The sequence below is a fragment of the Mastacembelus armatus genome, chromosome 6, assembly GCF_900324485.2.
Source record: "Mastacembelus armatus chromosome 6, fMasArm1.2, whole genome shotgun sequence".
NCBI classification, from domain to species: Eukaryota; Metazoa; Chordata; class Actinopteri; order Synbranchiformes; family Mastacembelidae; genus Mastacembelus; species Mastacembelus armatus.
The window spans coordinates 21,380,557-21,395,493 of NC_046638.1; the positions used below are offsets into that span (position 1 = coordinate 21,380,557).

At 39.2% G+C, this 14,937-nt stretch overlaps 1 protein-coding gene across 8 annotated transcripts in view; it reads right to left on the minus strand.

Annotated features, from left to right (window-relative positions):
- The window catches only part of ldlrad3 (low density lipoprotein receptor class A domain containing 3), a 70,818-nt gene that overhangs the window by 23,099 nt on the left and 32,782 nt on the right, over window positions 1-14,937 (minus strand). For 7 of the 8 annotated variants that reach the window (XM_026310729.2, XM_026310734.1, XM_026310735.1 and 4 more), the window contains 2 exons: window positions 10,941-11,066; window positions 9,319-9,453 (listed from right to left, as the gene is read on the minus strand). In XM_026310729.2, coding sequence (XP_026166514.1) covers window positions 9,319-9,453; window positions 10,941-11,066 — 261 coding nt within the window. Of the gene's footprint in view, window positions 1-9,318; window positions 9,454-10,940; window positions 11,067-12,784; window positions 13,173-14,937 lie in introns of those variants that run through there. The other variant, XM_026310728.1, reaches the window with a different exon arrangement.

The window sequence follows — 14,937 nt, forward strand, 5'->3', positions numbered from 1 at the left end:
ATCTTTGCTCTTTTTTCATCCCACATTCTACATCCTCATTCTCCTCCCTGTCACTATCTCCTCACATTTCTATCTTTTCCACTGTGACATGCAAACCTCTCCTTTCCTTCATTCCACTTTATCCACTTATTCTTTATTGCATTTCCCTAATGGATACACACACACATCAAAAACGTATTTTGATGCTCACACCTCAAAATAATAATTGCTTCAATAATTGCTGTGGCTCTTTCTCTGTCAAGCAACACCTTCAAATTAACCATATCATGGGGTGGATGCACACTCAGTACTGTCAGAAAATACATTTGCAGAAAACCACTCAGCTTATTATAGTGGGAGCTGACTGACACCTAATGTATTACTCAAGGGTGTATATCTGTTTACCCTAATAGCTGCATGTCAATGGTCGAATTTAGTAGATGCATGAGGATAATGCTGTGTACTAGTACACTAATAATTAATATAGGATTAGTTACTGTCACATAGCCAGTAAATACATGCACATCATGGTGTAATCATGCATAAATAGGCATTCCAGTGCTCAGCACTGTGACTGGAAGATGTGCTTGGGGTTTCAGATACCAAATTATTTCTAGCAACCTGACAGCCAATCAGTATGTTTTTTGTAGCTTTCAAGGAGCTACTTCTAGGAATGCAGCAGCTGACGGCACTGTTGATTAACCTCATTTTGTATTCATGTTTTAGCCATACTTTTTTTTCTTTAATAAACCATTCTTTTAGACCTGCACAACTAGGATGCCAATTTTGGTCCACCACTATGATTTACTTCACCAGGATTTGAAATGCTACTGAGTCACTCTGCTACTCATGGATAGGTGCATTAGACAGACCTAAAAAAAAAGATAATATGGTCAAAAAATGTGCAGGGGAATTGAGCTTTTAGGATGCAACTATCTCTTTAAACTACTGTATATAAATTTCTCCAACATTTATCAAAGCTATCAAAGAGAATGGAATCTTATTCAGTGCACCTCTCTGCTTTAGTTTCATAATATTCTACATTTTAAACTGTGAAATGAAAAAAAATGCAAACCCAGCAATTTTCACTTCTCATGGGCCACAAAAAGGCAACAGAGAAAAAAAAAGTCTTTTGTACAACTAACTTTCTAAAATAAACCCAAAAGAAAAAGTGATTACATTTTAGGTTCCTTTTACTACATTCTGAACCTATTAAAGACTTCATTAATTATCTCTAAACTTTAGCAAAGAAGTCGACAAAGTGTCTGCCATTGCTTTATAGCTATTGACAACTTTGGCGAGGTAACTAATGAGGTGTCAATATGTAATACTGGTGTAGCCGCAGCACCCCTTGGTCCTTTCTAAATGTGATATTGTATAAGAAAGATAATAGCCTGGTGAGGTGCATTGGAGTTTGCACAATGCAGACTTGGCAGGCACCATTTTCTAAAAAAGCTAGTGTTCTGTGAAGAGAATGGAGGTACTGTAAATGACTGAAATGATTTAGGTGCAATGATGGAAGGAAAAGACTGGGAGAGAGAGAAACTCATTCAAGCATCACAAACTTTACATTGTGATCTCAACTACTTTTTGCTGTCAGCCAACCAGTGGGTGTATACTGAGGGACCAGAGGGATCCTCATTTTTTGAGCTAAATGTCAATGGAGGAGGGAAATGCTGAGGTTAAGGCCGGGCTTACCACTATCAAATACAAATGTGATGCTAGTAAAAGCACAAATCAGTCAGGTAATGGGCTTTTTCTTTGTCTTGTTTGGGGTTTTACATTTTAAAGTATCACTTAGGTAATGCTATGGTTGAAAATCAGACCACTTAACATGATGCAATAATGGCAAATAAGTGCTCTTTCTGACCATCTATGGCTTGTAAACGAAGCAGATGCACAAAATGAAATTTGGCCTTATTTTGTTAATTCAGCTGACAGTCAGGGCAGCACATGGACACTGCAAAGCATGTCTGGAAACGTGGTTTCGACCCTACGCAAACCAAGGGAGCAAAGCACATCCAGCTTGGCAAAGCACCTTGCAGACAAATATGTTGACTTGTGTGAATAATTTAAAGAGACAGGTTTATGTGATTTATTTTATAACAAATACATTTTTTTCACCAACTGAGTCTGATGAAGAAAATTAAGGGCAACTAACTGTTAACTGTATCTTTTTAGCTGTTAACTGTTTTCTGTGGTATCGTTTCACTATTGGTATCATAATATTTAGAACAGTATTTGTATCAAAGTCATAATTTTGTTATTGGCACAACACTAGAAAACATGCAAACAAAAAAGCACCTTCACCCCAAAGTACAACTCTACCCAACAGCAACAGCAGAGTTATTGTACAGACTGAAATTCCTCGCTGGTCTGTGGGTACGCGTCGATCACCATGGTGACTGAGTAAGGACAGGAGGAAAAGGTTGTTAATTTACAGGAGCCTGGGCAGTGACGCCTGGCTGGTCCTGATTCAAGGACACGAATGATTCATGCAGACTGTGGTCCCGGGAGTGACCCCCCTGTGACTCCGTAGCCAATGGCAACGACGGCCTTACACAACAGCAGCTCTGAAAGGGCTGACACTTAGCCTTGGTGAGTCAGAAAGGGAGGGGAGGAATGACAAGAAATGAAAGATGAAACAAGTGCAGATACATTCCAGGATAAAGCACAGACAACACACATTTTACTCATGGAGAATGCACACAACCGTTAAATGTATAAACTCTTGCTATACCACATGTATAAACTATTTAATCTGTCTTTATGTTAGGGAAACAGAAGTCTGCACTCACTCAGTTCAACATCGCCAGCAGCAGCTAAGAGCATCTTGCCAAATGCTTGGCCTTCCCCTCCTGCAGTCCAACAGCTGAAAGCCCTCCAACACTGCTTTGTGAGCATGCTTTAGGCTAACAAAAGAAAAACCTAAAACTTTTCCAGAGTTCAAATCCATGGGCGGTGACATGTGCAACCTCCCCCATTTGTGCCTGTCAAGTGTGCGTTGGCTCTGATAAACTGGCACTATTACATTCCACTCCTACACCTTAGTCTACTGCCATTTTATTCCCCTATGCCATTTCACGCTCCCTCCCACATTTCTCTGTCTCTGCCAGCTCTCTGAGTGCTACTGACGAAGGGCATGAACAGAGCACAGCACCATGTCAGCATTGCACACGTCTCTACCACAAATACAGCACATGGATTAACTTGTCATTTTAATCTATAGCACCTATATTATTCAGGCCCAAAGTCTGGCAGCAATCAATAGGTAAGGACGTGGCCGTGTAAGAAGCTATTTGCAAGCTAAAAGGATACCAATAGAGAATAAAGACTGAGGGACTTTTTATCACTCACATTTTTTTGTTCTTTATATATCACACTGACACTATATATCATTGTCAAGTTTACTAGAAACACTAATAGAGAGGCAGGAGTTACTGCTGGATGTCAACAGACAGTCATTGTTTATACAGTCCCATTTGAATTACCGATGTTTATTGGCCCTATAAATGGCAGGGCTGTGAAGACAGGTTGTTGAATACATAGTGCTTATGCAAAACAGAGGATGCAGTGGATCTACAGCGTAGTTCTTACACAGTCTTAGGAGGATATAACAAAGAGAAAGCTGTAGATTACGCTCGGTGGAAGGGGAGCCTCACAGGAGTATAAAATAGGGGATCTGACTTCTCACAGACAATGTGCTCCATACACAAACCAGTTTAAAATTGACTATTGTGCTGTGTAATGAAAATAGAGAGCGTTTCTGGAGACATTTGACAGTGATGTCTGAAATAAAGCTTATGAACATATTAGTGCTTTAGTTGGACAGATGTCGTTACAACAAAATGAAATCCACTGACATGCATTGCAAAATCCAATGATTCTTACTGAGAAGCTTATCAAACTGCACAAAAAAAGTGGCAGGTTTAATTATACACAATCATGTTTTCCATAAAATCCATTAAGAGGCACGCTTAATTCTGCAGGTCTGGGACCATGTTCAGTTGGTGGGCTAATTTTCATCAAACCAATAAGGGTCAGGGTTGAAGGCAGCTGCCAATGTTTTGACAGTATATTCATGTTACAGACTAATGTTACTTGTCTGCTTGCTCCCCCAAAATCTCACTGTGATTGACAGTGATCTGAGAACCTGTACAGCGATGATTACTATGATGGGGTCGCTAGTAAAAGTCATGATGTGACAAAAAAGACTGTGACAGTTCTGTTTCCTGGCCCACATAGGATTTTGTGTGAGGGACTTGCTGACTGTCTCTACAGCAGTCTGGACATTACAAACTATGTATACTAAACAGTACACATTAAGACAGTATAAACAAAGGCCTACCCTTGGGTTTGGTTGCTTCAATGTTAGAGTGATACGAGTTACCCTTGAGCAGAAGGACTATAAATAATTTAGTTTGCAATGCACTGTAATTTGAATCATCTGGAAACAGCTTCATCCAACAAGCAATGCAAATGTATTCCAAGATGTGCTGTGAATGTCAACATTTCTGAAGCATTTTAGTCTGTAGAACTGTTCAAAGAAGAAGCCTAAATGACAATGTTCAAAGTTTTCATGAGTTTGAGGATTTATTTGCCTTTTATTCCTCTGAATATTGCCTTGATATTAAAATAAATGGAGTTTAGAAGGGAAACACTGGTGAGAGCATTAATCTTTGCCACATGATGTGGAGAGCTACAGAACATGAAAGTTAATGCAGGATGTTGTAGAGCTTTACTGTCACAGCTGCACATACATTTTCATAAGCATAACAAAATGTGAAACTGTTTGTGTGTATTCATTTGTAACAACAAATGTGGACTGAAACATATGCACACACACACACACACACACACAATTAAGACAACTGCTTGTGTTGCTTGTGACCATATAAAGCATACCTTATCTTCAAAACACACAAAGTCAGCTGAGAGCTTTTGAAGCTCTCAAACCGTCCTCTGTGCCTCTGTTCCTAGCTACACAACATCCATACGCCCCCTCTGTGTTTTCTATCTCAGTACAGCTTCACTGAAGAAAAATGCAAAGACAAAGTGTCTTTGAGGTAGAGATGCTGTCCCACAGTCAACACGCCATCTGATACTCTTTGTCTGCTTGTGTTGATTAATGCATAATGAGAGATGTTGATGTGAGCATTTTAAATCAATTGCTTTTATTAAATGACTCTAAGGGGATTCTTAAAACATGTCAGCTAACTCTGCTCATCACTTTTGTGGGTCCATAAACTTGTCAGTGCCATGACCTTCAGAAAGTTTCTCCTGAAGGTTATTCTTTGTAGTTAAATATGCAGAGCAATCACTGTCAGATGAACACTGACTCTATGTGTGCGTGTGTCTGTACTCATCCACATGGTTCTTTGAATATGCAGAGTGGCTCTCTTGTTCTCAGTGAGTGCTCCCCCAGCATCTGGCCGAGTTCTTTTTGCCCTGCAGCAGTGTTTCAGCAGCAATTTGTTGCAGGGGCAAACATGCACTTCCGTCACTGCACTCTCGTCTCCCGACTATAAGTAGACTGGGCGACTCAGGAGAGTAAAGAGAACCTCAGTTTTATAAAACTAGCTTTCATGTCATTTCTGTTTCCAGAGTTACACTGCTCCACCTCAGGGCTCGACTTGAGATAGATGCTGCTCTCATCCTCTCCAGCTTATCGCTACCCCTCACTCACTTCTATCCAAATCCCTGCCTTTTTCTGTCAAATCACATGTCTCTCTTCACTTACCTCCATCTCCATGCCCATTGCTATTCATTGCTCCTTGCAACTTCCATTCTGGTTCACTATATTATGTTTATGTGGTGCGCTTTCCATTTCTTTATCTCTTTTATCCGTTACAGACTCCCCATCCCACTCCTTCTATCTCACTGTGTGATGATTGCACCAATACATTTATAGAAAATTGTGTATTGTTACACTGCACTGTTTGCTACTTTGCCACCTCTCTGCTATTTCAAAAATCAATTACCCATCAAATAAAACGATAAACAGCAAAAGCAGTTCTCAACCAAATTGTTTAAAATCACTGTGTTGGAAACAAAACACACTTGAAGTATAAAAAAATCAGGAGGATGATGTTGCTTCTGTGGAACAGTCAGAAATCTTTAGGCCAGAAAAACCATTTGCTTGGCTACAAGTGCCACAAACATCTGTCCAATGACAGGCTGCATGTTGACCTCTCATTAGACTTTAAAAAAGATGGCACAAATGTGGAGACACAAAAAAATGTTATAGTTAAAGAAGAGAAAGTGAGAAGTACAGGACAAAAGGTGAGGAAGGAGATGCTGTACTTAAGTGGCTTAGACTGGATATTGTATACCTTATCTGTCACCTGCAGCTCTGTGCTTATTATAGAGACAGGCGAAGTCAGAGCAGAATTGAGAGTGTGTGTGTACAAACAGGAAAGTAGTGCAAGAGCGTCAAACTGCAGAGATGCCTTCACTCCCTCTAAAGTACAGAGGGTGATGCTGAAATAAATAAATAAACATAAAAAAGAGCTGCTCTTTCTTGATGTGTTGAAGGCCACGGCAGCAAGGGCCTCACAACTTCTCAACACAACACGAAGCTACACAAGTTTTCAGCAGGAAAAAAAGTGTAAGAACATTTTAATTATTTGTGATTCATACACTCTAACGCTAGCATAAAATCAGTGCCGTCAGAGAGTCCTTGGGACTATAAAAACCATATCCAAATAGACTCAGGTTTCAACAAGGCACACTGACGCATTTCTATGAATTGAAAACATGCAAGCTGCTGGAGAGTTGCAATTTCATGATAATTAAAAGGAAACATCTATTGCTAGACAGCTGAAAAAGGTAGAGGAGATGAAGGTAGCCTGGGAAGCCTGTCGGTTAACCATAACAGGCCTTACATTTACATTTTTAATTCAGCTTCAGGGAAAAAAAAATAAAAATAAAAATACTTAGGGCTGGCAATATGATGAATTATAAAACACCCCTTAGTTCTTCACTGAGCCCCTATTATGGTGCATATAGATTTTTTAATATACTGTACCCAAGTTATAATAGATGTTTTATGTTTGTTGTTAATGTATTCTACTTCCACACTGGTTGTTAACTGTATTTAATACATGCAAAGTTAACAGTGAGCTGTTCAATTGCATTAGCTTATCAAACAGTATCCAGTTTCTGGTGTGAAAACTATTCTGATGTTCTGAGCTCCAATGCCTCAGAAGCCACAAGGACACCCAGCTACAGTCTGCCAGATGGCACTGGAGCCAGTATTGTTCACTTGTCAACAAGGAAATGGACACAGATATCAATCAATATTTCTGCATCAGCATAAGGTTCTTGTGATGATGGATGGATTGAGGATTCTCTTTCTGTTCCTTTCTCACACAAAGTCATACAGATACAAAGTTACTAGATCAGCTCCTCTATTTCTTTTTCAGTTTAACTTATTATATCATAATACATTTATATTTGGGAGCCAATACATATCAGTTCACAAAATAATAACAAGCAACAGAATAACATAATTATTTGATTTTTATTTATTTAATTATTTCAGAACTGAGCCATTTTAACAGCATAAGAAAAACAAATCTTTCTTATTTTAGAGTATATATAGTGTTGCAACATTTCACTGAGTTTTACTGTGTTCACGACTTGAAGTCTGCTATGTGACTGCTGCAGAGCTCTTTCCCTGTTTGTCAGACATGTTTTGCCTCTTGGGTTTTGTTTAAGTTTCTGCTGACTTTGCCTGTCTCTGTATTGGTAATAAACACTACTGTCTTGTGGACTATAGATGCTGAAGGCTTACTGTCAACGTTTGTTGTACTCTACACTTTCCCAGTTTTCAGTTTTGTTATTTCTGACAGACTTTTTTCCTATAGAATAAATCAATGTGACAGCAAAATGTCAACGTGGGATTGTTTTTAAACAAAGAAATAAACACTGACAGTGGGCCATATTTGTTTGCTTGGAGAGATGTGCACATCAGGGTTGGACCGCGGGCATAAACTACATGGAGTTACAGGGACATGCCAGATGGAAGTGGCTCCTGCCGATGAATGAGAGCCTATACCCCAATTCTGTAGAGACAGTCTGTACCAGATGCTGTTACTTCTATAGCTATAACAAATACTTCTGCTATTTGTGTTAAAGTGCAAACTGACTACTGTGTCACTAATAGCATTGTTTTGCACAGTATAATAACAATGATGCAATGGTGTGCATTAAACAGGCATTGTATGAGAAATTTCTCAAAGTTAGGAGAAGAAAAGAAGAAGAAAATCATGTCATGTCTTCTTTGGCAAGTTGAATCTGTCAGTGGCTTTGCTGTATACTTCTGCAGCACAGCCTGTACAACACACTTCAGATGTATTCAGTCACATAAACCTTCCAGCGCCTGTTAGCATTATTTCAGTTAGTTTAATACAATAGTTAAACATTGCATCTTTCACCTTTTCTAGATCAGCTTCAAAGCATGCTGCCAGCATTTCAGGCAATTATGGCCTAATTAAATGAAACAAACTCCAGCTTGTCACAACAGATGAAAGCAAGTGTCCACTCAGCCTCATTTTGAAAGTGGTAACATTTATCTTATGGGTGTTAATAAACACTGATTGAAGTGAATAAACTGTCAGAAGATAGATAATTCAAGAGTTTCATTCTAACTGTGAGAGAAGATTCATCCAACATAATTGTTGCCTCTGCAGCTATTTCTGGAAAACTGATTCATTGTATGTTACAGCCTCTAGTGTGCAGTGCAAGCTTCTAAATGACCATTCTTGGTATTTGATAATTACAGTACATATGAAGAGGACTGCTAATTTTGATCACCACATCCAATGAAAACTAGTTTGTTATTACTTTTTTGAACATTCTCGTGTAAGACTTTGTCAGACATTTTCACAGTCAGTCCAAACAATTCACTTTCATGAGCTTACATGTTTCATTTAGTAAACCTGTTAATAGCACACAGCTTAGACGATTTGAAGGTTTATGCAATAACGTTTCTGATAATGAATACATACATCAATATGCATATTACCAGGTTTTGTCTCACACATGTTGGGTTTGTGATGAAGCAGACAGCCACTAATACACATCCCCTAATCTACATATATAATCTCCAAATAAAATTGATATTACACCTATTAGAGGATGGAGTTTATGCCACACACATGCTGTATCCTGTATGTTGATGTGTTCTCTCTTTCTGAAAGCCAACCACGGGGACCAGGAGTGTCTGTCTAATCATCCTTAGCCTACTCCTGTCACATGCCTCGGTAGATTTTCCTTTACCTGTTTTTTTTTTTTTCCTGGATACACATACATGACCTTGTACCTGACTTGTCTTACCTGCTGTAGTGAGGCAGAGCTCCTCGTCACTGTTGTCCTGACAGTTGTCCTGGCCATTACACAAGAAGCTGCGGTCTACACAGCGTCCATTTCGACACTTGAAGCGAGTCTCCGAACACACCAACGGGTTGCCTGCTGTGGTTTAGTCAGAGCAGAGGTCAAGTATTAGATCACGCAGGGTTGCAGAGAACATTTTCAGATAAAAGTTACCCTGAAAGACAGGAACACATGTGAATGACATTTCTTCTATGAAAAAAAAAACTCATTACATAAAGTATTTCAAAGCAAATGTAATCATTATTCAGTGGTAGTAGTTTGTGCAATTTGTTAGAAGTCAATTTTGTATACTTGTTGATCCTATCTCCAACACTTTGATATGGTTACATTTTAAAGAAAAACAGGGGTATTGCATTTCATGGGGATTTTCAGAGAAGGAATTAAACATTAAAAACAGTGTAAAGTCAGTAAAGCATTTGATCTGGGGGAGTCTGATAAAAATCAACTGAAAACTTAAAAAAACTTCTTAAAAACATTTAAAATCCTGCCCAGCAGTGCCACTTCTTTTTAGCACACTGTCAGTTGTCTTTGTTCTAGCTTCTGCAATACAAAGCAGCATTATCTCGTGAGAAGATCCAGACAATTACACAGTCGTGACGCAGCATGTGCTGGGAGCATGGAGCAAAACTCCATTTAAATAGCTAGATTAGATTTGTGAGAGTGGGGCCCTGCAGGCTAGGAACAATGTCACTGACAGTGGTGATTGATTGGCTTGATGCACATTCAACAAGGTTCAAACAAGGTTCTGACTAAAGTTTGAAAAACCAAAAATAAAAAGGTTTCTAGGTACCAACTCTGACCATACCTCTTCAACCAAATCTAAATAAGCAACAGTTACATGTATTGCCTATGGAGAGACACAGAGATTGTCATTTTTAAATATTTTCCAATTCACAAACATGGGGTTTAGTTTTGTGAGCACAACATTTATTTTATTTGTTCTAAATGGAGTACAAAGAAGAAGAACAAGGGCTAAAGAATGAGAAGAAACCGGTCAACATGTACAGATGTATAGGGATTGCTGTAATTATTGACCATTGATGCTCCTAGAAATGAATTAGATTAAAAAGTTGAATTAATTAAATTAAATTAAATTAATTTAAGCACAGTCATCACTAAGTCTTTTTTGACTTCGCCATGAATTTATTATTGCATTTCATTTAACTTGGAGGGATGAATGGATGAATTTGATTCATAACTCATATTTACACAAAACATTAGGACACAAATCCATATCCACATCAGACATTACTTTATTTAATGTAATTTTAAGTGATATGAAGTGTGCACTACAAACATGAGCATTTATGACAATCGTGTCAGTCCAATCTTTTTGTCTTATTGAGTTTTACCACAGCTGTCTTCAGTCTTTTTGACTGGCCGTGGCAGTGGGTATGCAATAACGCAGTTAGAGCCATTAGCATCCCATTTTGGCAACCAGCAACAAAACATGGTGACAGTCTAAACTGTTAAGACTACAGGGCAGCTGAACAGACCATAAGTTCTGGTGACCATGACGTGAGACCGATTGCTTTTATTGGATCTGGCTGGTGTGTGACACTCACTGCAGTTCTCCTCGTCACTCCCGTCAGGACAGTCGCTGAAGCCGTTACAGCGGAAGCGTCCAATGATGCAGTGGACACCATTAGCGCAGGCGAAGAATGTAGGGGCACACTTCGATTTGACTTTAGCTAAGGACAGATGGAAGAAAAGTAGTATAGGATTAGTCTCCGGGTGACAGAGAGAATTACATCTTGTTTTGTGACAGAATTTGCCTTGGCCCTAATGCAAAAAGGGAGGGAAGGACCCACGATTATGGCTAAGTTTTACTAAAATATTTTTAGACACCACTGTATTTCCCAAAATTAAAACAATAAACGATTCAGATATTAATCATTGTACAAGGTTCAAACAGTCAAGCAGTTTCAGCGTAACAGAAACCAATTAATCATTCAGCCAATTTTCCTCTGTAAAGCTTATCTTCATACTCTCTTGTGTATGACAAGTAAAGGGTAAGATCTCAAGTACAAAGTACTGATACGAGGAAAAAACAAGTTAATGACAAAGACAAAGGCAAGAAATTGTGTGGGAGAGTGTTTGCATAGATTCTGTTATTGATCAGCCTAAGCAGGCCATGGGTCTTATCTCTCAGGACAGACCTGAGACACTGAGTGACGAGGCTGCAGAACATCAATGCCTGGCGCTCTACGTTTAGGTCTAACCCCAAGTTTTAACTCAAACACATTGATTTTCCTTGGCAGCAGGAGAAAAAAATATAGCAGGTAGATGCAGGTGAAGACATAAAAAAATGAAAGACCTTAGTTTAGCTCGATCACTGTGAAGTTAGAATTTCAAAGCCTGATGGCAAAAAAAAAAAAAAACTGTGCTAATAGAATTTCTTTTGTATTTAGGTTGTAATCTTGAGACATATCAGTATAAAATAAAGTATTATCTGTCTGACCCCTGTCTGGTAACTACTCATAGATTATCCCCTTCCAGCAATTTGCATTATAATACAAAAGATTAAACTTGTTAATCTTTGTGTGAGAGGTACTCTTGTAGAAATAATACTTACTGGAGACAGACAAAGGAAAAGCTACTAATTACAGCCTAGACATTGTTATGATAGTAGTTAAATAAAACTAGAAATTAATGCCAGTGAAGGAATAGCACTATAACACCATGGAACATCAAAAGGATGGATCAACACACACATTCAAACACACACAGTGGGAACACTAGACATTTCCAAACAGGCAACCAAACAAACAAACTCTGTTTTTTTCTTTCTACTGAATACAAAGGGTGGAATTGGCCTGCTCATATGTTGGCATTGTGCCGTCTCAAATGCCAGGGGCGCACATTTTTTCCTCTACAATATATTGTGGTACTGTAGGCTGATTTATGAGCTCTTTCAAGCTGCAGCGATTATGTGTAGCGAGGGGGAGGGCTAGGCATAACAACCACAAGGATTTGGAGCGCTGGTCTCCAGAATGAAATGTAATCCACTGAATGCAGAAAGAAGATGCGATACCACCTGATTTCGTTTAGGGTCTGCAAAGCCTTGTTTACCTGGACAGCAGAGGCCCTAAATACCCAACATTCATCTTGCATTACATTTATTAAAGTACAAGGAATAAAACTGACATGTATTTGAGCTGTAGCGACAATTTACACGTATTCACACCTGTGGGCTATCAGGGGGCTAGAAAGATCCATTGTTGTATTTTTCTTTTGGATCGTTTGTGTTCACAGGGTCAGAGTCCCAAGCTCCAAAGTTGGAAACAAATGTCATGCACGAACCAACTGTTCTCTCATTGGTCAGAAATCTGGCAGTAATGCACCATGCATTGTTTGCCAAGTACCATAGAAATAATAATAATAGTAAGAAGAAGAAGAAGTTGTTTACCTGGGAAAAACAAGCATGAGCAGAGTGTGTGACTAGTTTGTTTGGTTGAGTCTCTCCGGGTAATGTACCGGTGTTCACTAAACCAACAAAATGAAAAAAACTTCCTTCTATTTCTTCTTCTTTTGTTTTGGTTGACAGTTGGCAACTGGGAATCCATTACTGCCCCATCTGTTGGAGTGTGAGCCACAACATGCTGCACCAGAGAGGGTACAGTAAAAATCATCAGGCCACAAATAAATAAAAGATCATCATTTATTCTCCATTATTACTTATTTTAGAGATGTTTTTTTACTGGTGACCTGTCCAGGGTGGACCCCTGCCTTCCACCCAAAGAGAGCTGGGATAGACTCCAGCTGATCCCTGTGACCCTGGTTAGGAATAAGTGGGTATAGATGATGGATGAATGGATTTTTCTTCTATTTCTATGTTCTTTGTTTTGAAACCTATAGTGGGAAATAACAGAAAGATGTTTTGGTCTTACATACACTTTCTTCTTAGAAAATACAACTTCCTTCTCTATGTGATCCCAGGTGCTTTTAAAAAAATTTTTCATGAATGTAATTACAAGAAAAACTTCTCGTTCACTTCCCTCCTCCAAATCCTCACTACCACTTCTACTGCTGACAGGATACATCCCACCTCAGTGTCTGTGTTCCAAATTAGCCCAAAAGTCACATGAAGGGCAAGCCCAGGAAGGGAAATTCGTGGGTGGGAGAGACAGCGCTTGTAGGAAGGAGTGTTAATGTGCCTAGCTGTATTTTGGGGATGAGGGGTCCTTTATTGCCTGAGCTGAGCAGTTTTCAGAGCAAGAAGACAAAAAAATAATTAGAAGGAGTAGGCTGAGCGTGGAAGAGATTCTAAAAACACAAATGCATTGCTTCCCTTGATAACCCTGTGGCAGTTTATTACAAATACAGGACTTTTATCATTCAGCTTTAAATGCAATTTTTGACCTTGGTAATACTGATTCATTTCCACAACTCTACCTTCTCAACCTTAAACTACCCATCTCAAGGGATTTTCCTTACTCTGTTTCACTCTATTTGTTGGTTATAAATCTCTTAGCTTTGTGCCATATTTTCTTTTTTCTTCTCTGAGCCTTTGCAGAAGTTGTTTACCAAAAGTGGGCAGGGTTCTGGAAGGCTTCCAAACTTAGTTCCAGTGTTCAGCTGAGCAGCACAAATGAAAATAAATGAGGTTAGCAATCAGGGTGATTGAAGTAAGACTATCACTAGCAGGAAAATATGGCTAGTTCACACTGAAACACATGATTGGAGGACACACAAACAATGCACAATATGCAGACACATATGCATGCCAGGGACTGTAGCACCATGAAATTTAAACAGGATACTACTCTTTGCCTCTTCTTCCTCATTTATCTCCCCTGAGGCTTCAGCATTCATGTCAGCATGTATCCGCTGCACATCTCCTCATTGCTTTGCTCTTCCCCAATATGCTTCTTGGGGCCCTTCTCCATACTTCTCCCCTTTTCTCCCTGTTCTCGGTTCCCCAGAGAATGGAATAACTTGTTCAGCACAAGCAGGCTCAGTCGTGACAGGCATGCATGATTGACAGAGTGAGGAGGAGGACTTGAGGAAGAGACTAACAAGAAGAAAAACATGAACGTCAGCGGGAGAGAATAGAGTCCGAGAAACAGTAGAGACAGCCTGTGACTTCAAAGGCTTCTCTGACCTTGCTGAGCATTTCTGAAGGGGGGAAATCAATAGGTAATGGAGTCAGGATGTAAGCAGGGAGGGCAGGGGGAGTTTCAGAATAGAGGGCTTGGGGATCAAAATAATCATTCTGTACATTTCACTGTCTAAAACTCTGCATGCTAGTTGTACAATACAATAACCTCCTGTTTCTAGGAAGCACAGCAACATAACAGAGTTGCTTTCATCTCAAGGGTCAACCGTGTACAGTCCACTGGCATTCTGCAAAGCCATAAAACTTCATGCTAAATGAGGAAGCAAGTGTGGCTCATATACTGTGTATACACACTTGCAAAATGTCAGTAGTATTTCAACAACGCCTGATAAAACAGAGGGAAATGAGGACATAAAAGGAAAAAGCAGGAGTGATCTATCAGATTATATCACTGCTACGATCTTCATCACAGAAAGTAATGTGCTGCTAAAATTGCTTTATTT